The sequence below is a fragment of the Bufo gargarizans genome, chromosome 3 (assembly GCF_014858855.1).
Source record: "Bufo gargarizans isolate SCDJY-AF-19 chromosome 3, ASM1485885v1, whole genome shotgun sequence".
NCBI lineage: Eukaryota > Metazoa > Chordata > Amphibia > Anura > Bufonidae > Bufo > Bufo gargarizans.
This window is the reverse complement of record NC_058082.1, coordinates 596,652,653-596,679,024: the sequence shown is the minus strand read 5'-3', so window position 1 is coordinate 596,679,024 and position 26,372 is coordinate 596,652,653. Positions and strand designations below refer to the sequence as shown.

The window sequence follows — 26,372 nt, the reverse complement described above, 5'->3', positions numbered from 1 at the left end:
AGGCTTTATGAGTGTAGGAGTCCCACTACCCGAACAATTGTACCACAATGTGAATGAGGCCCTCCTTTATGTGATATACAGGTTGTATTGGAGTGCCCTTCCTTGTAATTTTTGGCAGCACTTGCACTTTGTATACAAATAAATATACAGGAAAACATGCTCCCTAACAATTTTATCTTTAGGTTTTGTGCGTATTATTGTCAGTCTGTAAAAGTGGCGTACTACTCGGACAACATCGTTCCCAGCAGTGACCTGGGAGTCCAAGATGCATCCAAACATCCTCCCCATGCTGGTCCCGAACCATTTCGGTGGTGTTTCCATCAATTTCTGACCTTTTCCTATGAACCAGGCACCCTCCCCTCTTCAGAGCAGCGGGTGCCTGGTTTAATGCTTGGGTTCTCCCATTGACTTCCATTGTGCTCGGTAGAGCACCCGAGCATCCCGAGGTGTTCGACCCAAGCGCTTTGGTGCTCGATCAACACTAGCTACTACTGATCTGGAGCAGTGTGTGGCCTCTTCATGGTTTACCCAGGAGCATCACACATATGGTTGTGCCTGGTGATACAACTCAGTCCCATTCAAGTGAAGAGAACTGAGCTGCAGTACTAAGCATAGCCACACTTGGATGTATGGCGCTATACCTCGATGAACAGTAAAGGGACCATGATGCTTGCTGGTTCGTTCTGATTGGTATGGAGGGGGTAGGAACACCAATTAGAGAAGGACCCTTGAAAGGGGCTGTCCGGTTCCAGAAAAAAAAAACTAACACCACATGAGATCCTTCTGCAAAGTGTTACTTACCCAACAGATCCCGCCCTTCTGCAGCCAGTCTCTGGCCTCTTGAGTGGCTGCAGCGGTGACGTCACCGCTGTAGCCAGGTAAACAGGGCCAGTGGTGCAGGATCTGTCAGGTAAGTAACACACTGCTCTTTTTTTTTGCAGGATGATCCCAAATGTTGCCCAGTTTCTTTAAGAAACCGGACAACCACTCAAGAAACCTTGAAGACTGCAGAATATATATACACCTACAGTTTCTTGAGTGTTGAAATGCTTCGCCAGGTATCTCGCAGTAAACTCAGTACAGGCAATGCACTCAGAGAACGGAGAAAGGTATTTTTACCTCAGAGTCTTTAAGCCTGACGTAGTTGGAAGGGAAGACTCCAGTTTTGTCCCCTACGGTCCCCGTCCACCAGTCGCCATCTTTCTTAATGACTACAATCATATCACCTTGCTGGAAGGTAAGGTCCCCCTGTTCATTGCTCTCATACGTGTACATCGCTATGTATTCTGGAGACAAGACATAGTGATGATGAACATTTCTAAAGTCACCGGACTCGCACAGACTATAGTATCTCAAGCATGCACTACAAGAATAACCAAAAGCTGGAGGACCCCCACCATCCCCCACCTCAGTCCAGGACCGTAGGAAGGTCAAACATGCTGCTTCATTACAGGACAATAAGGCCCACCGAAACAGTTGAGGACATCGCTTGGTGGGTTTTTTGCCCATAATTTAGAATGGATACCGACAATCTAACATATACAAGAGCAGTCAGACTGTCAAAAGGATCAGCGTGCATGTTGGCTTCCCCCTCCCAATAAGGCAGTAAACATGCGTGCTCTGCCCATGGCTAACTTTAGTCTCATCTGCCAGCGTGGCATACAAAAGCCAAAAGAAATAAGATATGCAGAATGGCCTCACCTTCTCCTTGGACGGCAGGCTTGAATGCTGGTGATGAGACCCTCTTTAAACTGACTGGGCTTTCTGAAGATGTTGAATCAATGCTGTGGAAAAGAGAACAGACGCAGCCTAAGTGATTAAAGTGCCATCATCATCTGTTATCTCCACAGGCGGCAGATGGACAGGAAACGGGGACTATCTGCTCTCTATGGTCAGACCCCCTACAATCCTTCAGAATACAAGGTTCCCATGCTATGCAGGTGCAGTAGCTCCTTCACAGTGTAGCCTGCCAGGACCTGTGGTGCATATCACTACAGTATGGCCCCATTCACTTGATGCTGCAGCGCCCTTTATAGGGAGTGGGTGGGAAAGTTGTTTTGAAAGGAAAGAGCGGCAGGGACCTTGGCCCCTTCGTCAGGATAATCTGGGGGTCCAAGGTCTCTAGTGATGAAAATAACCCATTAAAAGGGGTTAACCAACCCCAAGAATTCCTCCCCATACACCCAGGCCCTACAGATAGGCTGTACTTGCCTCACTCTGCACGGCACCCGCGTCGTTTCTAACGCCCAGCCAATAGCGGTTGACGCTAGGTAGGATCGTTTCCATCGTGGCCTGCTATTTGCCGACGCTTTCCCCTCTCCATGCCGGATGTTTTCATCCGCACGACGGAGAGATGCAGCGTGCAGGCGTCGGGGAGCCAGGTAAGTACAATCTCTGTAAGGGGTCCGGGCGTAAGGGGAGGCATTTTAGTGGTTGGATAACCCCTTTAAGAGGGTGATTTTTAGTGGTTGGATAACCCCTTTAAGAGGGGGATTTTAATCAGGGGGCGTTGCTCCTCTGATCTGTGGAAGGTGTCAAACTGAACACCTACAGGTACCCTGTAAAGAGGCCATCAGTCTCAGAGAAACCCTTTAAGGGTGTGTGAGGAAGATCAGAATATTGATCCATTATACTAAAGAGAGAACAGAAAATGAAAGTTTTAATTGAACGTTAAGATATTAAAATAGAGTTCAGCTTAATAAATGTTCTACCCATTATAAAATAGCTGAGGTTTAGGACAGTCATGTTCTGGAGATGCTCTTCTTGGGCCTCATTCTATAACTGTATTCACCTCTCGCTGTGAAGAGTACCTTACACATCTTTAAAGGGGTTGGCCCATCTGGGCCATTGATGGCACATCGCTAGGATATGGCATCAATGTTAGATAGGAGCAGAGGTGGGACCTGCACCTATCTAGAGACGGGGACCACAGTGTGCTCTACATTTATCACCATGGGAGTCCCAAAAATTGCAAAGCAAGCACGCTCCGCTATTTTCAAAATTCCCATAGAAGTGAATGGCCAGCACACTGTTCAACCACCTCTCCACTATGTGCTGGAGCTCAGCTATTTTCGGAACTCCTGTAGCAGTGAACAGAGGGTTCTAACGCATACACTGCTGCTTTCCGCTTACTTCGGTGGTCCCGTTCTGGTGATAGGAGCAAGCCCCAGAACTGCACCTGCCTGACACTGATGGCATATTGCTAGGATATGCCATCAATGTCCTAGGTGGGAATACCCCTTTAAAGAGGACCTTTCATTTTATTTTTTTTTTTAAGTTTAAATACCTTTACTTGCGGGGGTACCCCCCGCTTATGCTGCCACCCTGCCTGTTTTTTTTTCTCCAAATATCGCTCCTACACCCCGCTGTGCCCCCCTGCAGTTTTCCTGCTCAGTATGTTAATACTGAGCATCGGTACAGGGAGGAGGAGACGCCAGGGTTTCTCAATGGGCGTCTCCTCCTCCCTGTCTGTGCCACGATCCAATCACAGCGGAAAGCATCACAGCCAGGGAGAAGGAAACGCCCATTGAGTAACCCTGGTGTCTCCTCCTCCCTGTACCGATGCTCAGTATTAACATACTGAGCGGGAGAACTGCAGGGGGGCAAAAAACAAAACAAAAAAAAACAAACATAAAAAAGGTACTCTTTAAGCATTACAGACCATCTTCTATTAAATGCTGCTAATTTTTGTGTCTGCTCCTTCTGTAATTCTTTAAAAGCCAGATTTGTATTAAAAAGGTTTCTAAAGTTAGGAGGCCATTAACCAGCTTCTATAAAAACCAAACCATACAAACCTTGCAGACTTCCGAAGGGGACCTGAAATGAGCTTGACATACGATTTGGGAAACCAGCCCTTATGTCCTTGAACTTCACCAAACCACCACATGTCCTGCTGCTCCAGCACCGTGATGGTGTCATTCTTGTTGAAGTTTAGATGGTTGTCCTTCTTGGCCCTCCAGGGATATAATGCCTGTGCTTGAAGTCCTTCAACCTTCTCGCCCTTTCAAAAGAAGAACAAGTGGAAACATGAACCAGAATGCAGACACTGGCCTTATTTTCTTGGCAGCACTAATCCAACATCTCTAGATAAACCTTCCTGAATCAGGCTGGCTGCAGAGGATTATGAATGATGAAAAGACGAAGCATGATACAGGGTTATACGGGTGTCATGGGGAATGGAGTCCTCCTCTTAGAACTCCCTTCTACGAACCAGAGCAATAAGTCTTTCTTCAGCGGTGTTTCCAAACATTACATAGCCGCAGGTAATACTAAGTTTAAAGTTTAAGCGGCCGCTGGAATGAAATCACCAGCCGACGGGAACTTCCCACAGCAAAATCAGCTGCTAGCCGGGGGATAGCCATACCAGCTCTTGAGTTAAAGAGGCCCTCACAATGGTAGTCAGCAGATTTGTACCTATGACACTGGCTGACCTGTTACATGTGCACTTGGCAGCTGAAGGCACCTGTGTTGGTCCCATGTTCATATGTGCCCACATTGCTGAGAAAAATGATGTTCTAATATATGCAAATGAGCCTTTTGGAGCAATGGGGGTGTTGCCATTACTCCTAGATGGTCTGCTCTCTCTCTCTCTAACTGCCGCACCTTCTGCAATTTGATCGACCGGACCAGACAGTGAAAACATCATCACACCTCATCCAATCAAAGTGCAGGGAGGGCGGCAGTTGCAGAGAGAGCAGAGGCCATAGGAGTAATGGTAACGGCCCTGCTGCTCCTAGAGGCTCATTTCCATATAGTAAAACATAATTTATCTCAGCAGTGCGGACACATATGAACATGGGACCAACACAGATGCCTTCAGCTGCCAAGCGCACATGTTACAGGTCAGCCAGTGTCATAGGTACAAATCCGCTGACTACCACTGTGGTAGCCTCATATCCTTCAGAGAGACCAAGGCTACTACAGCGAACCAACAGACTCTTGATATCCACGAGGGGGAGCCGTTCAGGCCGCGGGGTAAGCCACATCATATGCAGTGGTCACAGGCTGCCGGACGATTCCAATGCTAATGTTAAAGAAGACTTATTCAATAAAATGTACAGCGCCACCTGCTGTTTGTTCTTTTTATTATTTCTTTGTCCTGCTCGTTGAGATGGCTGCACATGCTCAGTTTCATCCTTTAACTGCCTCCTGAGCTGTGATAGGGAGAGAACTGCAGCAGAAAAGACACGCCCCCCCTGAGCTGTGATAGGGAGAGAACTGCAGAAGAAAAGACACGCCCCCTAAGCTGTAGCAGAAAAGACAGGCCCCCTGAGCTTTCAGCAGAAAAGACAAGCCCCCTGAGCTGTGATAGGGAGAGAACTGCAGCAGAAAAGACATGCCTCCTGAGCTGTCAGCTTGATCTAAATCTAGTAGAGCAATGAACGGAGAGATTTCTGGATCCATGTGAGGTACAGGGCTGGTTCCAGCTTTGGTAGAAACAGATTGTCATGTGCTATATGATGTCTGAGTTTCATTTTTTACATTACTCATGGAAGAACCCCTTTAAAGTATAACTGTCGTATATTTTTTTGGGGGAGTATTGGATTGTGGTGATTAATATCTCCTTGGTGGCCCTATTTCAACTTTTCACTATGTATTCAATTACCCCTTAATTCCACAGTTTTGCTCCCTGTACTGCCTGCTTTTACCTGTGCTTAAAATCAGGTTGCTATGCAGGTCCGTCTATGTGTTGAAGGATGGAGGACGCAGAAGCACGCAGCCTGCAAGGTCAGATTACTGACAGCCAGGGACTGTAAGTAAATAATTAAAGCCAGGTCCTCCCCAGCAGCTGATAACAGTGCCTGGGCTGTGTGCACTTCTCCCTGTCCCTGCACTTGGCAGACGCTCCCTCACTCAGCAGAGCTGGAGAATGCAGAGTGGAGGCAGCGCAGACCAGGGAAGGGAGATCTGCCATCTGCTCAGTGTATAAATGAAAGCAACATGTGGTAAGAGGACCCCTTTGTGCTGCAGGAGATTAACCCTTTAGGGGGGAGGGCTCTGGTTACTGACACTTTTGGGGGGCTATTGTTACTGGCTAGTGCATGTGAGGAGCTCAATGCATTGTGGGTAGTGAGGGCAGGCGGGATTAGCCTCAGGGGGAGGGCAGTGGCGGCCATCTTAACTGAATAGTGAAATTGCAGTTTTATGCAGACTGGTTGCTAAGGGCTGAATCTTATTAAATATGGGGTAAGTCAGTCTAATAGTAACTGATTCTGCAATATCATGTTATTAGTAACTACATATATGAAAATTAAAATCATCCTTTAAGGTTGCTATATCTTTATTGATTGTATTAAGAACCAACATGTAATATCTTGTTTTTAATAAGTTATTATTCTGGAAAACTAATAAAAAATTTACAGTTAAGAATTTCACTCTCTGCGATGGACAGGGTGAAATCCATGGCATGTCCGCAGCAAAATCCAAACATCATTCATGTAGATTTTAACATTGATTTGTTGTGAATCTTGCTGTAAATGATGCCCCGGGCATTAAAATCCAACCTACCTGACCCAGAACTGGGGACGGAGAAGAGCCCGTTACTGTAGCTGGAGTAAAAGCAGAGCGCTGCCGGATCTGGCCCGCGCTCGGTACGGTCAGTGAAGGCTGGGTTGCCCACGTGTCCCAGTTATCGGTCTCTGCCTTCTCATTATTAGTTGGCCACCTGAGAAACACATGGAAATCAGCACAATAGACCCAGAAGCTTTCATTTCCACAGAACCAAAACTGCAGTGCATATGGAAAACGCCCAGTACATATGACATAACCCTGGTGTCGGGGGCACTTACGTGGAGCTGAAGTCTGCCCAGTTGTTGGCGTTTGTAGATGAATCTGTAAAAGCTGCTGATGTGGCTGTGGACGGGGTCAAGTGGACAGTAGTTTTGGCTGTAGTGTCTGCGGCTTGCTTTGCTGTACTTGGAAACTCGCTTTCAGGAAGTCTCTCGGCGTAGTTGGCGGGGAACCAGCCCGTTTTCCCTTTCAGTTCACCCCCCAGCCATCCTGGTTCTCCAGTTTGGCTCTCATCAACCTAGAGGTGTAAAACGTGACAGTCACAGGGCTATCTGGAGCGAAAATATTAAAATTATAGTAGGTCTTAGGGTCCATTCACACGTCCGTAGTGTATTGCGGATCCATAGAACTGCCTATTCTTGTCCGCAATTGTGGACAAGAATAGGACATGTTTTAATTTATAGCGGAGCCGCGGCCCGGAAGTTCAGGGTCGAAGCCTGGAAGTTCGGGGCCGCGGCACGGAAATGCGGATAGCACACTGTGTGCTGTCCGCATCTTTTCTGTCCCTATAGAGAATGAATGGGTCCGCACACGTTCCGCAAAATTGCGGAACATATGCGGACCCTTTTTGGGCCGTGTGAATGGACCCTTAAAAGGGGTTCTCTGGGCTCTCTTATATTGATGATCTATCCTCAGGATAGGTCATCAATATCAGATTGGCGGGGGTCCGACACCCAGCACTCCCGCTAATCAGTTGCCCACGGAGAATGCGCTCGCAATGCACATGTGCCATCTCATTTCTCTCTTCCTGTCCGCTGCTGCGGTCCATGGTCTTTGCCATAGGCAGCATCGGTGCCGTCTCCTCGTACAGCTGATCGGCGGTGGTGTCGAGTGTCCGACACCCGCTGATCTGATATTGGTGACCTATCCTGGAGGATGGTACACCATGCTACAGACCAAGTTCCTGATCTGAGTGATATTACATATAGAAAAGAACAGAGAGTCACCAGACCTGTGACTGGACCCCAGCTGCTTGGCAGGAGTCACCCTACTATTTTGGAGCTTACCATGATTATATCCCCAGGCTGGATGGTGATTTCATCATGGCTTCTTGCATCAAAAGGATACAGTGCTCGGTAATATACGACCTTCACGTCCCCCTGAGAGATTGTTAGTGGCGCTTTCTCTAAAGAAGAAGAATAAAAAAAATACATCATAGTGGGGTGTAATACAGGCAGGATCTGTGCACCCCATTATTTGCAGGCTGGCAAGTTGTTTTGTGTCCACAGTTCCTAGGCAGACCCAAGGATACAGACTATAAATCCTGGATGTGGTCTGATCGCATAGTAGAAGGGTGGGGGGGGGGGGGGGGGGGGGGTCAGACAGAAGGGAGTAAAACACCTGTGGGATAAGACTACACAAAGGGCTAGGTTGCTGTCTGTAAAGATGGAGACCTATAGGTCTGCACAGGAGCTGCGCACACAGAATGTAAGGAGATTTTTTTAAGACTTAAATATCATATTTAAGTAGCCCCTTGCAAGCATTGGAGTAAAAATGACAAAAGCTAGACATAAATCATTACTGTACCAAATGTCTCCACTTTACAACAGGTAGGGGGTCTGACCTCAGGGGTGTCCACCTATCCCGAGACCCCACTGATCCTGCAACCCCTTCTAAGTTTTCCCATGCACTAAATTGCCCGATTGGAGTCGGGAAGAAATGGTCTTAAACCTCACAATAAATTGTCTTCTACCTCCGTTTTTTTTTTTTTTCCTACCTCTGGATCAACCTGCAGGATAACAGGCCGAACTGGATGGACAGAGGGATTTTTTTTTGGCTTAGAAACTATGTTACTAGGTTACTGCAGTGCTCCAGACCACCCGGCTGTGCAGGGAACTGCAGCATGACCCAATTCATTTACACAAGGAGAGGAGTAGGAGTTCACCTTGCCGTGGTGGATGGGCACAAATTATTTTGATTAAAATATATTTGCTAAAAAACTTCATTTATTTATATAGTGAATACAGCATTAGTTTATTGGCGTTATTGACTACAACCATTAACTGACTTGCAATGCGAGTTTTCAATCAACAGCATCTCAATTTATGCTGTGGTTTTTACCCATGGCTTTTAACCTTTGCAAATGAATGAAATTAAGTAGGCATTGGAGGCACCTGGGGCTAATCACTGCAATGGGTCATAACGCAGATCGCCGACATTTAATGTACCATATCGGGTATAACTGGATACTGCCGGCTGCTGCAGCAATTGACTGTAATGGTGTAAAGGGTCGGGCCTTGTTACAGCATTCAAGCCAAGTTTGGACGATATCCAGTATGAATGCCAGAACATGGCCAGATGGCCTTGGACCACATTATTGTCAATAAGATTATGAGAGCAGAGCATATAGCTGGTTGTATCCGGCTATACCCATTACGGTACACTCCAGCAGGCTCGGGTTACGTTGTGATTTGTGAACTCCGTCTCCTTCAACTTCACACAGATCTCTCCATCCAAACCAATAACTTTATACATGATGCCATTGCAATTTGCATTGGTTTGAAGAGGTTAATGCAAACACCTTGGCATTAGGCATGTATAAAGTTATTGGTTTGGAGAGGGGTTAATGGAAGGACCTTGGCATTAGGCATGTATAAAGTTATTGGTTTGTAGGGGTTAATGAAAGCACCTTGGAGGTGCCTTCATTAACCCCTCTCTAAACCAATAACTTTATACGTGCCAAGGTGGTGCCTCCATTAACCACTCTCCATCTGCCTTTCAATATCAATTTACAGTGAGTGCCCCCGATTCCCCCTGGCGTGCCTCTGGTGCTGTTAACTTAAATTACCTAATGGCACTGGCACTAGTGAGGAGGGCGCAGCCGCAGACACATGGAGTCCGAGACAGTCTTCATCCCAGCATGCACTGGGACCTTACGTCACACACACATCGTTAGCCAGCGTGCTGACGATGTATGTGCGCAACTGCGCATTACGCAAAGTCCTGACTGCAGGGCGGTACCATCTCTCTGGACTCCAGAGGACACGGAAGCGGCGAGTGAGACGCTTAATTTCACTCCCGCTCCGTGATCATGTGATGTAAACGATTACTCGATGCAGGGAAACTGAATCGAGGATTTTTTGGACTCGATTTAATCAAATTATTCGAAGAATCGTTTCGGCCCTAGTACTAAGACCTCTCACACAAAGCAGCATTCTGGCTATACATGCCAAGCCCCCAGCACACACCTGTACCTGTCCAGGGGACCTGTCCTCCAGGCTTCATCGGCTCAGGCGGCGGCTGCTGCTGGAAAAGCTTGCTGGATTTTTCCTGAATCTCCAATCTCCTCTCCTCCTCCATCCTCTTTAACGATTCCTCCCTCTTCAGCTTCTGCTCATCTGGCAGCACTTTGTGTCGCGGAGGCTCCTCTTCCTGCTTCACGCGGTCCTGCCATTGCTTGTCCTGATCTTGTGCCTTCCTGAAGGACAGAGGGAGCCAGGAGATGTGAATACACAAGCAAGGGTTAACGCCCAAGAACTGACCTGATCCATTACTGCCCACCTTCCTGTACATTAAAACCTGCCATGGTCCAAGTAATTTTGCTTGGACTCCAAAAGGATAATGGAGCACCCTCTGCAGGAAACTCATAGAACTGCACAAACTCCTGGCTAAGGGTCCATTCACACGTCCATGTGTGTTTTGCGGATCCACGGATTCGCAAAACACAGACATCGATAATGTGTGTTCCATATTTTTCGGACCGCACATCGCCGGCACTTAATAGAAAATGCCTATTCTTGTCCGGACAAGAATAGGACATGTTCTATTTTTTTTCGGGAACGGAATTGCGTACACCTGGAAGTGCGGATCCGGGCAGCCCCATAGAAATGAATGGGTCCGCAATTCCGTTCCGCAAAATACGGAACAGAATTGTGGAAGTGTGAATGGACCCTAAAGCCTGTTTTGCACCTGCCGATAGGCCAGTGACATCACGACCATCGGTCACGTAGCCTAGGCGTAGCTCAACCGCATTCAAAGTCATAGCATATCACTAAGATGTGCGATCACCTTAAGGTCGGGGGAGGTCAGACCCCACGATGATAAAGGGATGGGAGTACCCCTTTAATCTGAACCAGTACATCATTTTAGACCATGACATAACGGAGATGTTTGCGAAGAAACCTCTGTACCTTCTCCGATTACACATGTACCTAAACAAGGAGAACACGCTTCTCAGGTAGGTCAAGCTAAAGCCTCTCTGTACACTCGTTGGCCGACACGTGGCGGCTTCGCGCTGCTGCTCTGGCGCTCTGTCTGGCCTGACTTGCTCTGCACTGTCACTATTCCTCTCAGCTATCGCCCTGAATAACAGATACGCAGATGACGAAATACAATCCTGCAAGATAATTCACACTGATGCTAACGTCTGTAAAGAGCTGCGGAATAAGGAGATTTTTGTATAACTTACCAGTTAAATCTCTTTCTCGCTCTTCCTTGGGGGACACAGACCTTGGGTATAGCTCAGCTCCCTAGGAGGCGTGACACTAAGTAAAACTGTTAAGCCCCTCCTCCATCAGCTATACCCTCAGCCTGGAGATAGAGGCTACCAGTTGCGTGTCCAAGTAGTGAAAGGATAACAACCAATAACGGAAACAACCAGCCAGCAACCCAACGGGGCGCCAGACCATAACCCTGTAACCAAACACAGAAGGGTGGGTGCTGTGTCCCCCAAGGAAGAGCGAGAAAGAGATTTAACTGGTAAGTTATACAAAAATCTCCTTTTCTCGCCCATTTTCCTTGGGGGACACAGACCTTGGGACGTTCAAGAGCAGTCCAAGAAGGGAGGGACCACAAACCCAAGGCGGAACACCACCAGAGCATCAGGAAACCGCTGCCTGCAAAACCAGGCGGCCCAAAGCAGCATCCGCTGATGCATGCGTATGCACCCTATAGAACTTTGTGAAAGTGTGCAGAGAGGACCAAGTGGCTGCTTTGCACAACTGTTCAGCCGAGGCCCGATGCCTCTGCGCCCAGGAAGCTCCGACTGCTCTGGTGGAATGAGCAGTGACGCCGAAAGGCGGAGGTCTGCCCTTGGCTCGATAAGCCTCAGACACCGCCAGTTTAATGAAACGGGCAATAGCCACCTTGGAGACCGCCAACCCTTTGCGCGAACCCTCCGGAACCACAAACAGGGAGTCCGTGCGCCGAAAGGACCCGGTGACCTCCAAGTAAATCCTCAACGCCCTGACCACATCCAGACGGTGCAGTTCCCGTTCTCTGGGGTGGGAAGGAGAGGGACAGAGCGACGGAAGGACGATGTCCTCATTGATGTGAAAGGCGGAGACCACCTTTGGCAGGAAAGTCGGGACAGGCCGAAGCACAACCTTATCCTGGTGGAAGATCAGGAAAGGTTCGGAGCAAGAAAGAGCCGCTAACTCCGACACCCGTCGGAGAGACGTGACGGCCACAAGAAAGATGACCTTGCAGGACAGAAGGCGAAGGGAGACCTCCCGTAAAGGCTCGAAGGGGGCTGATTGGAGCGCCGAGAGCACCACATTCAGGTCCCAGGAAGGAACTGGAGGGCGGTACGGCGGAACAGAGTGAGCCACCCCTTGTAAAAAGGTCTTAATTGGCCCTAGAGGGGCCAGGGGACGCTGGAGAAGAATAGACAGCGCCGAAATCTGACCCTTCAGAGAACTGAGGCACAGCCCCAGGTCCAGACCCGACTGGAGGAAGGACAGGATTGTGGGAAGAGAAAACCGGAGAGGTAGGATGCTCCGGGACTCACAGAACCCCAGATAGGACCTCCAAACCCTATAGTAGATCCTAGAGGATACGGGCTTACGAGCCCGGATCATGGTGCGGACTACGTCCGCGGAGAAACCCCGTCGCGTTAAGACGGCGGTCTCAATAGCCACGCCGTCAAACGTAGCGAGCCTAAATGCTCGTGGAAGATCGGTCCCTGAGAGAGAAGGTCTTCCCTGGAGGGCAGTGGCCACGGTGCGTCTGCCAACAGCATCATTAGGTCGGCGTACCAAGACCGGCGGGGCCAATCCGGGGCGATTAGAATCGCGGGGACGCCCTCTGCCGCGATCCTCCGAAGAACCCGTGGCAGGAGGGGAAAAGGAGGAAAGACGTACAGAAGGGAGAATTCGCGCCACGGAAGGACGAGCGCGTCGGCGCCGTATGCCTTCGGGTCCCGTGCCCTGGCCAGGTATAGGGGGACCTTGTGGTTGAATTTGGAGGCCATGAGGTCCACGTCGGGGCGACCCCAGCGAAGACAAAGGGCTTCGAACACCTCTGGGTGCAGGGACCATTCTCCCGGGTCGATGGTGGACCGGCTGAGGAAATCCGCCGCCCAGTTGTCCACCCCCGGGATGTAAATCGCAGATAAGGCCGGCACGTGCGTCTCCGCCCAGAGGAGAATGAGGGTCACCTCTTGCATCGCTGCGAGTGCCTCCCTGATGGTTTATGTATGCCACAGCCGTGGCATTGTCCGATTGGATCCGAACAGGGTGGCCCCTCAGCAGATGGGTCCAGTGTCTGAGGGACAGAAGAATCGCCCTCAGTTCCAGAATATTGATTGGAAGTCTGGACTCCGATAGAGACCAAACGCCCTGGACGGACCGGGGAGGGAAAACCCCCCCCCCCCACCCCCGTAAGCTGGCATCTGTGGTAATCACCAGCCAGTTCAGTGGACGGAAGGACTTCCCCCTTAGAGGGATATGCAACCACCAGCCGAGGGAAGCCCGAGCCAGGGGAGGCAGAAGAAAGGTCCTGTCCAGACTCCTCGGTGATTTGTCCCAGGCCGACAGAATTGCCCTCTGAAAGGTGCAGGATCGGAATTGTGCGAACGGCACCGCTTCGAAACAGGCAACCATCTTTCCCAACAACCGCATGCTGGATCTGAGGGAAGGGCGGTGATGACGGAGGAGACTGCGAACCGACCCGCGAAGGGCCAGACGCTTGTCCGACGGAAGGCGGACCTCCGCCAACTCTGTATCCAGGAGCATCCCCAGGAAGATCAGCCGTCTGGAGGGGGTAAGGGAAGATTTGGGGTGGTTGATAATCCAACCGAACCGCGTCAGGGTCTCCAGAGTGAGTTCCACACTGCGGGATGTCTGAGAGAAGGAGGGTGCCTTGACCAGGATGTCGTCCAAGTATGGGAGAAGAAAAACACTTCTTGAACGTAGAAGGGCCAAGACAGGGGCCAGGACCTTGGTGAACACTCGAGGAGCCGTCGCCAGACCAAAGGGAAGGGCGACGAATTGGAAGTGATCGTCCCCCACCGCGAAGCGCAGGAAGCGGTGATGACATGGAGCAACCGGAACGTGGAGGTATGCATCCTGAATGTCAATTGAGGCCATGAAATCCCCTCTTTCCAGGGAGGCCACTGCGGACCTGAGAGACTCCATCCGGAATCTCTGCAGTCGGAGAAAACGGTTCAGGCGTTTTAGGTCCAAGATCGGACGCACTGAGCCTTCCTTCTTGGGAACCACAAAGAGGTTCGAGTAGAACCCCCTGAACCTTTCCGTCGGAGGCACGGGGGCGACGACACCCTTGTCCATTAGAGAGTGAATGGCCGCGAAGAAGGCGGCCACTCGTACGGGATCTCGCGGAGGACGGGATCGGAAGAAACGGTCTGGCGGAATGGACGCAAATTCGATTTTGTATCCGCAAGATACAATCTCGAGCGCCCATGCGTCTGAGATGTGGGCCCGCCATACGTTCCTGAATAGGAGAAGGTGGGGGCGCACCTTCAGGCAGAGGGCTGCTGGCCTGTGGGAGCCCGTGCAGGCTGGGACTTGCGCCAGGTAGGTTGCGTCCGAAAAAACGGCTTCTTGCGTCTATCCTGGGCTGGGCCAGAGGAAGAAGAACTGGCCGCGGGTCTAGACCCGGTGGGCTTGCGAAAGGACCGAAAATGGGACGAACCAGCGCGACCACGGGGGGCGCCCATTGGCCTGGACTGGGGGAGGTGAGTACTCTTCCCACCCGTGGCCTCTGATATAAGTTCGTCCAGACGGGTTCCGAACAGGCGGGAACCTGTGAATGGTAGGCCGGCCAAAGAGCGTTTGGAAGCGGCGTCCGCCACCCAAACCTTCAGCCAGAGTTCCCTCCTGACAGAAACTGCCAGGGCAGAGGAACGGGCAATGAGGGCACCCGCATCAAGGGAGGCCTCACAGACGAATTTTCCGGCCTGAACAATTAGTTGGGCTAAGGAACGGAGGTCCTGAACAGGGACGTCCGACCCTAACTCCCGTTCCAGTTGCAAACCCCATTCAGAGACCGCTTTGCCAACCCAGGCGGAGGCAAAGACCGGTCTAAGGGCCGAACCAGAGGCAGTAAATATGGCCTTGGAGAGGGATTCCGTACGACGGTCCTCAACAGACTGGAGGGAAGATCCGTCCTGTACAGGAATAGTAGTGCTTTTGGACAGGCGAGCCACGGGAGGATCAACCTTAGGCGGGGATGTCCACGTGGTCACAGAATCCGCTGGAAAGGGATAACAAATGTCCAGCTTTTTGGGTGTAATAAAGCGGACGTTAGGCCGAGTCCAAGCCTTGGATACCACAGAAGAAAAATCAGCGTGTATGGGAAAAACCTTGGAGGCCTGTTTGGGGCGGAGAAAGGACACGCCGGCCTGTTCAGAGCTGGGGGGGTCATCGTGTAGCTGAAAGGTATCACGGATGCTAGTGACAAGATGCCCCACCGCGGACGCCAATTTGGACGGAAGCTCTGAGTCCATGTCCACGTCCGAATCCGCCAGTCCTCCCTCAGAAAGCGTATCCCTTTGAGAGGATAGACTTGACTGAGCTCGCACGCATGGCGGAGAGAGCGAAGCATCTGGAGAAGATGTGCGCTCAACCCTTGAACGTTTCTGAGTATGCCGGGCCCTGGAAGATTCGCTGGGAGGCAGGGAACCAGTGGGGGCGGCAGAAACGGTAGTCCCAGCGGGTGCGACAGGGATTGTGGCAGCCTGCGGGAGAGGCGGTCTATCCACGAGACGGCCCACTACGTGTGTAAGGCTTTCCACCGCCTGAGACAGAGACCTAGCCCAGTCAGGGGGTTCAGAGGCACCGGGGGGCGCAGCGGGAAGCGGGCCCTGCACCGGGGCCTGACATGCAAGGCAATGCGGCTCAGATTGCCCCCGCGGAAAAAGTTCCTTACAGGCGGTACAGGCATGGTACCAGGGTTTGGGGGCACCTGTGGGATCTGACATGCTGAAGTGTGGTTGTACTCTAATATAGAGACCACAAAGGGTTATAGCAGCTATGACCAGGAGGGTTAGGAGAGGGTTAACTGTCCTACCAGTGCCTCAGAAGAACGTCAGGAGATGGCCCAGATCAGCAGCAGCAGAGAAGCAGTGAACAGCAGTGAGCAGCAGAGAGCAGCAGAGAGCGCCCACAGAAGCCGAGCGATGTACACAGGAGGTTAGAGTCCCCCACCGTGTCCCAGCTTCCTGTCAGGAGTGAGGAAGCGCGGGAAACCTCAGCAGAAAGCGCGGGGAACAAGCTCCGCCCCCTCCAGCGCTTGAAATGTCTCCTGTGAAGGAGAACGTAGCTCCGCCCCCAAAATGACTGCGCGCGTAAGCCCCGCCCCCTGCCGGGACCGCTAAGCCCCGCCCCCCGTTCTCGGCGGGAAGGGGGAGAGAGAGAAGAGAAAAATGGAGTCAGCCCCGAATGAGGGGGAGGGGGGGGGGGGAGAAAGATAGCAGCGTGGGGGGGGGAACGGCGTGGGGGTGCTGAGGATGCTGCTGTGCTGCATTGTCCTGCAGATGAGCGCTCAGAATGAGCGACCACGGGTGCCCCCCTTACCCAGAGGGGTAGATGCTGCAGATAGGGACGGGGTATGGGCTGGAATAGCCATCTCACCGTGCGACGTCTTCACCCTCAGTCCTTTCCAGCAGGGTCGCCCCTTCAGCCACTGGCACCGCAGTGGCAGGAAGCTGGAAGAGGGGCTTGGCGTGCGGGCGACCCCCTAGCTGGCGGGATGTAGGGGAGCCATTGCTGCCCAGATCCTCCTATTGCTTCTGTGGGGGAGGCAGCAGTGCAGATAAGTTGGCACTGGCGCAGCTCAACCCCGGGAGAGCAGAGAGGTCTAATGCGTCTCTGGTATCCCTAGGAAAAAATAAAATAACAAAATTAGAAGAAAAAGTAAAAATAACAAGGAGAAAACAGCCCTGCAGTAGCAGGGAGTGTCTTGCCTCCTTGGACACTAAGCTAAAACTGGTAGCCTCTATCTCCAGGCTGAGGGTATAGCTGATGGAGGAGGGGCTTAACAGTTTTACTTAGTGTCACGCCTCCTAGGGAGCTGAGCTATACCCAAGGTCTGTGTCCCCCAAGGAAAATGGGCGAGAAATATCAGCGCTATAAAAGGTGCGTAAAATAATAATAATTGGGAAATATTCCGGCAAAGTGTGAGCTCTCCGGAGGTACTGGTTCTCCTTGTGAAGATCCAGCTGGTGCGGGGAGTCTCACAGGCAATGCTTGCTGGGAAAAGCATGCCAATTAGTTCTAGCTACCAATTGGTAGTACTACATTTTTTATTTTATTTTTTTACAATACATTTTTATTGAGTTTTAGTACTTCTTTTTTATCTGGAGAGTTACAAACTTCTAACAAGTATTATAAGAAATATAAATTCTATGGTTTTCATTGCTTACAATAAGGCTCCATTCACACATCCGCAATTCCATTTCACATTGCGGACCCATACATCCGAACCGGAATTGCGGACCCGCACTTCCGATCCTGAATAAAATAGAACATGTCCTATTCTTGTCCGCAAAAGCGGACAAGAATAGGCATATTCTCTTAGTGCCAGCAATGTGCGGCCCGCAAAATGCGGAATGCACATTGCCATTGTCCGTGTTTTATGGATACGCAAAACACACACGGATGTGTGAATGGACCCTAAAAAGTGTAACTTTTTGTATCCGAATTTTAGTGCAGTGGTTAAAGGGGTTGTCCAGGATCAGAGCTGAACCCAGACATACTCCCATTTTCACCCAGGCAGCCCCCCTGGTATGAGCATCGGAGCATGAAATGCGCTGAATCGCGCAGGGCAAAGGTATTTTTTGGAGATCTGGTGGAAGCCTCCGCCTAGTAGTGTAATAATATAAACAGACAGCCCTTGCCCTGTGTGGTCCAGCGCAGGGCAAGGGAACGCACCTGAGCATGAAATGGGGACTGCCTGGGTGAAAATGGGGATATGACCCAATATTGTCGTAAAGAGTATAAATAGAAAAGTGTTAGTAGTATACATAGGTAATTGAATAGTAACTTATTTTTGGGTGAAATAAGATTTTTAGGATTGTACATTTTGGTTTATATCTATTTAATTTCATATAATAGTATTTTCATTTTTAGAGTAATTAATAAAGCCTCATGCACACGACCGTTGTGTATTTTGTGGTCCGCAAATTGCGGATCTGCAAAACACGGAAGGCTTCCGTGTGCGTTCCGCAATTTGCGGAATGGCACGGACAGCCACTGATATAACTGCCTATTCTTGTCCACAAAACGGATAAGAATAGGACAGGTTATATATTTTTTGTGCGGACCACAGAACAGAGAAACGGATGAGGACAGCACACGGAGTGCTGTACGCATCTTTTTTGTGGCCCCGTTGAAGTGAATGGGTGCGGCTCGGATGAGGAACAAAAACAAGTGTCGTGTGCATGAGGCCTAAAAAGGACCTTTCATGGGTCCAGACATTTTGAAATCAGTAGGGGGCTGTGTAGGGCATAGTTCACGGATGTAATATCGCTTGCTAGTTTGTCTGGCGCTCAGTTCTCCCGCTGTGGCCCCCGTTCACTTTTCCTGCCTGGTATGGTAATGAATAGCATCGGTACAGGGAGGAGGAGGAGACTGGCCTGTTTCTCAATGGGCGTCTCCTTCTCCCTGGCTATAGCGCGGTCCAATCACAGTGGAGAGTGTCACAACCAGGGAGGAGACGCCCATTGAGAAACAGGGCAGTCTCCTCCTCCTCCTCTTTGTACCGATGCTGTTCATTAGCATATCAGACGGGCAAAGTGAACCGGGGCGCCGGACAGACTAACTAGTAAGCGATATTACATCCGTGAATTACACCCTACACAGCCCCCTACTTATTTCATAATGTCTGGACCCTCTGGTCCTCTTTAAGCAACAAGTTACTATTGGTCATAAATATATTATATATATATATATATAAATAAATTCCAAAGAAGAGGCAGCACTCCGGAGTATCAGTAAAACGACCCACTTTATTTCCCCCGTGCAACGTTTCAACTGCAAGGAGCAGTTGAAACGTTGCACAGGGGAAATAAAGTGGGTCGTTTTACTGATACTCCGGAGTGCTGCCTCTTCTTTGGAATTTCTACAACCATACTTGACCGAGTTGCCTAAGGTTAGAGGATTTTTGCACCCGACTACATCCACAAATGCTGCTGTAATATATATATATATATATATATATATATATATATATATATATATATATATATATATATATATATATATATATATATATATATATAATGCTGATAAACACAAATTTAAGGGGAGCGGATCTGTAAATTTAGTTAGGTAGCGCCATGTTGTTCCATACATCTGATTGGAGCTGTTGCTGCGGCACGTGCCCCTCATTTCTACAAACGCTATAAACACATCAATCGTAGACACTGTGCTATACATCTGCTGTGTGTGAACATAACACCATACGCTCTAGAAGAGGGGCCGGATCCCATCATTTCTTGAAGGCTATAATCATTTGACATTTCTCAGATTCTTAGGCCTCAATGCACAAGACTGTATTTTTGTCCCGCATCCAATCCACATTTTCTGAGGACTGGATGAAGACCTATTCATTTTAAAGGGGCCGCTGCCATATCTAAAACTACCTTTCACCCCACCCAAAAAGACAAAAAAAAAAAAAAAAAAAAAAATGCCCAAAAAGAGTTCCCGGTGCCCCACAGAACACAACAGTGTTGTAGCAGGGACACATTCTCCGTACATTATACAGGGTCAGGGGAGGCATTATGGACCAGGCAATCACTGCAAAGTATGCTCTGAAGTCAGCAGCAGAAAAGCCAACATAAGGCCTACATAACATGACCTTTAGAGAACTTCATTAACTCCCAATTGCCGCTGTGTTAAACACACCCTGCCCCCGGGCTGTACTGGCTATACAGATAATACAGAAAGAAAGGGCGTCTCCAATATGGCTGCACCCAGAGAAGAAGTGCTTAAAAATAGTTACAAAAACTATAATAAAAATGATGATGGGGGCTGAGCTTCAGCAATATGTCAACACAGCTACTACAAGTGGGTGGAGCCTTCTGCCCCTAGCTCCACCCACCATTTCATTCTGGCGCCAGCAACAGCTGATCGGTGGTGGTGCCGTGTGCTGGACCTCCACCGATCTGGTGCTGATGACCTAATCTACAGACAGGCCATCAATATCTAAGAAAACCCCTTTACATCCAATTCGTGAAATTTAAATAGATAATACATTCCGATTAACCCCTTTACAACCGCAGTACAGCGTTTTTTACATTCGGACTTCTGATGAGGCTCCTATTTAAGGCAGAAATTCAGAAGAAAATTGCAGCACCATAGCCGAGAGGGGTCTGATAGTTTTAACCCCTTAGATACTACAGTCAATGGCGACTGTGGGCTCTACGGTCAAAGACTTGTCTCACTAGCAAATGGCATCCATCATGTAGAGTAAGTTAATACAAGCCACTTACTTATGTATTGTTATGATCCATATTGCCTCCTTTGCTGGCTGGATTCATTTCTCCATCACATTATACACCGCTCGTTTCCATGGTTATGACCACCCTGTAATCCATCAGTAGTGGTCATGCTTGCACACTATAGGAATAAGGGCTTAGCCTATATGGTGGCCGGATCTGTGGGAGCTCACATAGGCTAGTGTTTTTTTCTTATAGTGTGCAAGCACGACCACCACTGATTGATTGCAGGTGGTCGTAACCATGGAAACAAGCAGTGTATAATGTGATGGATAAATGAATCCAGCCAGCAAAGGGAGCAATATGGAGAATGACAATACATTAGTAAGTGGCTTGTATTAAATTTTTCTACATGATAAATGCCATTTGCTGTAGTGAGAGGACCCCTTTAAACGGTCACAGAGCCATCAAGAGAGTATTCTACCTGAGAGCCTCCTCCTTCTGCTTCTCCAGCTCAAACATCCGACGTTCCTGCTCCTTCTGCCTCATCTTCTCAGCCTCCATGTCCTTCTGCTTCTCCAGCTGCAGCTTGCTGTGCATCTCCCGCAGCTCCTGCAAAGACACAGTGATTGGGTTACCAGACGTCAACAGAGGGGATACGGATCTGATCAAGATGAAGATGGACAGAAATATACCGCTATTCTAAATGGACAGGACTACAAATCCCAGAGCTGGACGCCATCCTCCACAGGACACGACACCTAGCTGCACAACCCTTACCTTTAGCTGGTTGTTAAAGACATCGATCTCTTGAAGTTTTGCCCGGGTTTCTCTCTCCACTTCATCCAGTTGTTCTCGGAGCTGCTGGCGACCGATTTCCTTGGCTTCCAAGGCTCTCTTTAGTGTAAGGAGGGAGTCTCCTGGGGACAGTTCAGAAATCCAATGGTGAATATGTCTCTCAGATAGGAGTGCTATACCCACACTGAGGGTGAATGACCATGGTGGTTGGGTAGACGTGCACGATATCTCTGGGCACATGGCAGGTCTGGAGGCCTTTCTCTAGTGCCTCCTCCTGCCATGGTAATCGGTCAGCACTCCGTGATGATGGTGGTCTGACACCCGGCACCCTCACTGATCAGATGTTTTGTGCAGCCATGGCACTGGAAACTATAAAATGTAGGAAGCAGAAGGTTTGAATGGAAGCTGTGATCAGCCATCGCCCAAACAGCTGTTCGACAGGGGTGTGGAGTGTCAGACCCCCCCATCTATCAGATATCGATGGCCTAATCTGAGGATAGGTCATCAATATTAAAGTCCAGAAAAAAAAACAACCTATAGGGCGATACCTATACATAATTCCAGATACAGGGTGATGCCAAATTACCCATCTCTGGAGGATCTTTAACCCTAAACAAGCTGTCCACTTTTGGTTCCCTTCTGGTATATTACAGAGAGATGCAAAGATTATGTAGGGGGTTTGTGACTCTGTACGGCTGTGGTTGCACGTGGTGGATACTCCGTGGATTTGCGTGTGGAAAATCCATACAACAAAGTAGATGAGATTTTACAGAATTTCATCCACGTTACGAAAAAAATAATAATCCACAATTGAATCCGGACATAGCCTGATGTACAGTGCAGATGTTAAATCTGAGCGTTTCACTCTTTGTAATCAAGAGGGTGACATTTGTGGTAAACCTACAGTATTCACGCTATGGATTTCGATACAAACTCTGCCTCTTCTGTGCACCACTGAAACCAGTAATTGGCTGCAACGGTAACATCATCTTGACAACACGTGATCACTCCAGCCAATCACTGGCCTCCTCTATGCACCATAGAAACCAGTGACTGACTGCAGAGGTGATATCCTCTCGACAATACAAGACCAATGCAGCCAATCGCTGGCCTCATCTGTTCACCACTGAAACAAGCGATTGGCTGCAGCAGTCGAGTGGTGTCTACATGACGTCGCAGCTGCAGCCGGCTAACTAGAGCCAAGCCAGGAAAAGAAACAAAGCAGCAGGGTTGGAATTGCTAGGTAACTTCTGCTCTATTCCTTACCCTGGGTTCACACCTGAGCGTTTCTGAGACGCGCGTATTTGTCGCGCGTTTATATGCGCGTTTTTTGCAATAGTAAACGCGCGTTTGACGCGCGTTTGTGTGATTGACTGCAGTGTTGTCCAATGAGTCTATGGGCCAAAACGCGCGAACAAACGCCCCAAAAAAAAGCTCAAGAACTTGTTTATGCGTCGGGCGTTTTACAGCACGTTCAAACGCGCTGTAAAACGCTCAAGTGTGAACTTAGGGTTACTGAAAGTGGACAACCCTTTTAACACCTTCCTGACGCAGCAATTTTCTGTTTTTGCATCTTTGCTTTTCACTCCCTGCCTTCCGGAAGCCATAACTTTTTATTATTTTTCCGTCACATAGCCATATGGAGGACTTGTTTTTTGTGGAACAAATTGTACTTTCTAATGGCACCATTTAATATTGCATAGAATGTAGTGGAAAGCTGGAAAAAAATTCCATATTAGGGGGAATAGTGAAAAAATACTAAAATAATAATAATTCCTACAGTTTTATGGGTTTTGTTTTTACAGCTCTCACTTCCACACATGTTAAGTTTGTCTTGTGTTTTTTAATACTTAGTATTTTTTGTTTTCACACAGTATGTTTTGTTTTCTTTTCATCGCCATAATCTGACCCCCATAACTTCTTTATAGTTATGTCTACGGAGATGTGTGAGGGCTCATTTTTTGCAGGAGGATCTGTAGTTTTTGATAATACTATGACTTTTTGATTGCTTTTTATTCAATTTTTTTGGGGAGGTAAAGTGTTGAAAAATGGGGAATCACCAATCAGCCATTTCTTTTTATTTCGTTCCATCATATGGAATATGTTTTTTAATATTTTAATAGTACGGGTGTTTTGACACATAGCGATGCCCATGATGTTGAATTTTGTTTGTATTGTTTAAGTATTTTTACTTTGATTTTGGGGAAAGGGGAGCGAATTTAAATTTTTATATTTTTTCACTTTTTTTTTTTAGGTCCCCAAGTGGACCACAAAATTCAATTGATCAAATTCATCATTAGATTGCAATTTGTATAAAGTAATGGAATTTTCTCCAGTATCCTATATAGAAATAGCTCTATTACAATTCAGTACTGCCATCTGCTGGCCTGAACTGTAATATTCAAGTAACGAGACTGGAAGCGCATTCCCTGATCTCCACCCGGGGAAGGCGTTCCTGCCTGCCAAGCGCGCACTTCCAGGTTTCCGGCTGCTCAAATGCATGTACATGTACGGCGGATTTTGGGAAGGGGTTAAGCCACCCAAGAGGACCAAAAGAAGAAGCGCACAGAACAGATGTAGCCTCTAGCCTTTGAGGATTAGCTCACATATTACTAAGACTAGTAAGAAACCTCAGGGCCTCCTGAGACATTGTGACGGAACACACGAATACTCACTGTGCAAACTGTTCTGCTGAACCTGCTTTAGCTGGTCGTTCAGTATCTGCTTCTCAGGAATCAATTTTCCAAGCAGCTGCTGAGACTCCTGGAAAGAAAATAAATACATTTTTTTTTTTTTTTTTTTACACCACATTAACAAACTTACAATTCAAAGGGAGAAAATCCAAACTAGTGGTAAAGTATCCATCAGCTGACCATGAAACAACAATTGTGGAGCATCCCTACTTACAACTCAGCATTGTGCTGTCCCTCTGTTAATCCTACTAGAAATGTATGGACAATATTGAAAACTGGGCGTTGTCAGCTGCCAGGCTCCCGTGATGTGTCGCTTCCATAGATTACATGTCATTACCATGGCAAGTACATGGAGGACCGCTACACTCTGCCAACCTCTACATCAAGTGAATTCAGTCATACAAAGCGGTACAATTTCGCTCTGTCTGAACTGACTAGAGGGAGGCAACTGCAACATTTTTAAAACGTAGGAAGAATATTTTTTCCTTTTTGTACATGCAAACCTCAATTCATTATCACTTTAAACAGTTGGAGCATGTTTTTATACATTAATCTTTCTTTTACCTTCCTAAATCTTTCCCATTAGGTTATGCTGCAAACATGTGGACCACTGCAAAATAAATGTAGTTTTTTTTTTTTCCCCAAGGGGATCTGTCAGCAGTTTTGACCATGCTAAACTGATTGACAGCACTACGTAGGGGCTCGAAAGATCAGGACTAGTGTTGAGCGAAGCAAGCTTCGGATGCTTAATCCGAAACTTTGGAATAGAACTATACTGTATTAGAAAGTATGGGCTTCGATGAGCCGGTCAGTTATTCATGAAGTCGCGCGCGACTTTGTTGAAATAACTTCGGTAGTAAATTTTCGAAACCACTTTAAAAAAAAACTTGAAACCGAGGTACTAGTCGGAACCGAAGCAGAGTTTGGCTTCAAGTTTTAAAGTGGTTTTGAAAATTTACTACCGAAGTTATTTCAACAAAGTCGCGTGCGACTTCATGAATAACTTACTTACTTCGGCTCATCGGAGCCCATACATTCAAAGACTGCACGGACACAGATCTCCATAGAGTATTATTCCGAGACTTCGGATGAAGCATCAGAGCTTGCTTCGCTCAACACTAATCAGGACAAACATACCTTTTGTGGAACTTTTATTATCAGGAGTAGTGTGTATATTAACTTTCACTCTGCCAGATTCTCCTCCTTAAGTGTCCTGGAGGTGGAGCTTCACTGTGAAGTGCTCTTGTGAAACTCCGCCTCCTGGGCACTTGCAGAAGCAAAAGCTGGCAAAATAAAAGCCTCATATCCACTTTATTAGGGTACCTTCACACTAGCGTTATTCTTTTCTGGTACTGAGTTCCATCCCAGGGGCTCAATACCGGAAAATAACTGATCAGGCATATCCCCATGCATTCTGAATGGAAAGCAATCCGTTCAGGATGCATCAGGATGTCTTCAGTTCAGTCTTTTTGCCTTTTCAGGACGGAGATAATACCGAAGCATGCTACGGTTTTATCTCCATCCAAAACTCTGGAACACTTGCCAGATTCAGCATTTTTTCCTATTGACCTGCATTAATCCTGGATCCCACTTGAAGTGTTCCGGCAAAAGGGATCCGGCATTGAGGTCTGCGCATGCTCAGACCGCAAAAAGTATGAAAATAAATAAATGCCGGATCAGTTTTTCCGGATGACACCGGAGAGACGGATCTGGCATGTCAATGCATTTGTCAGACGGATCAGGATCCTGATCCATCTGACAAATGCCATCAGTTTGCATACGTTTTGACGGATCAGGCAGGCCGTTCCGGCGAAGGAATCCTCTGCCCCAAGTGTGAAAGCACACTTGCTGATGATAAAAGCTCTGCAAAAGGTATGTTTGTCCTGCTCTCCCCGACCCCTGCCTAGTGCTGTCAGCAGTTCAGCATGGTGAAAACTCCAAATATAACAGACCCCCCTTTAAAGACTATTCCATCTTTTTCTAGTTTAGAAAAAAGGTGCGGGTGTAACGAAGGACGAAAAAGACGTCCATTTATTAGGAAGCCCTTTCAATTACGTTTTTAGAGTAGGAGAGGAGCCTGTACACTTCATGTACCTGAAGCTGCTGCTGTAGATGTGTGATTTCTGCAATCCTCAGCTCTCGGGACTTGTTCGTACTTTCTATCTCTTGCCGCTGAGTAGTGAGACGATATCTGATGTCTTGAAGTTTTCCTTCCAGCTGATGCTTTTTGTCATTCTTTAAAGAGAAGCATAAGGACATCTTAGACTTGAAGCATTTGGTCAGGGGCTGACAAGTGACAGGTTCTGTGCTTTAACTTACCAAAGCTTCCAGCTCAAACTCGAGAGTCTTCTTCTTTGCCTTCAAGACCACAATGTCCTCTTGTTCCTTGTTTCTTTGATTCAGGAGCTCCTGGCGCCGATTCCTTTCCCACTCCAGTTGTCGCTGACGTTCTAGTTCTCGCTTTGCAGCCTAAT

General features: G+C 48.3%; 1 protein-coding gene across 4 annotated transcripts in view; it reads right to left on the bottom strand.

Moving 5' to 3' along the window:
* The window catches only part of ITSN1 (intersectin 1), a 132,830-nt gene that overhangs the window by 52,892 nt on the left and 53,566 nt on the right, over nucleotides 1-26,372 (bottom strand). For 3 of the 4 annotated variants that reach the window (XM_044284451.1, XM_044284453.1, XM_044284454.1), the window contains 12 exons: nucleotides 26,218-26,367; nucleotides 25,993-26,133; nucleotides 23,881-23,968; nucleotides 21,188-21,327; nucleotides 20,892-21,019; nucleotides 9,978-10,207; nucleotides 7,797-7,915; nucleotides 6,789-7,027; nucleotides 6,508-6,664; nucleotides 3,795-4,000; nucleotides 1,702-1,784; nucleotides 1,120-1,286 (listed from right to left, as the gene is read on the bottom strand). In XM_044284451.1, coding sequence (XP_044140386.1) covers nucleotides 1,120-1,286; nucleotides 1,702-1,784; nucleotides 3,795-4,000; nucleotides 6,508-6,664; nucleotides 6,789-7,027; nucleotides 7,797-7,915; nucleotides 9,978-10,207; nucleotides 20,892-21,019; nucleotides 21,188-21,327; nucleotides 23,881-23,968; nucleotides 25,993-26,133; nucleotides 26,218-26,367 — 1,848 coding nt within the window. The remainder of the gene's footprint in view (nucleotides 1-1,119; nucleotides 1,287-1,701; nucleotides 1,785-3,794; nucleotides 4,001-6,507; nucleotides 6,665-6,788; nucleotides 7,028-7,796; nucleotides 7,916-9,977; nucleotides 10,208-20,891; nucleotides 21,020-21,187; nucleotides 21,328-23,880; nucleotides 23,969-25,992; nucleotides 26,134-26,217; nucleotides 26,368-26,372) is intronic. The other variant, XM_044284452.1, reaches the window with a different exon arrangement.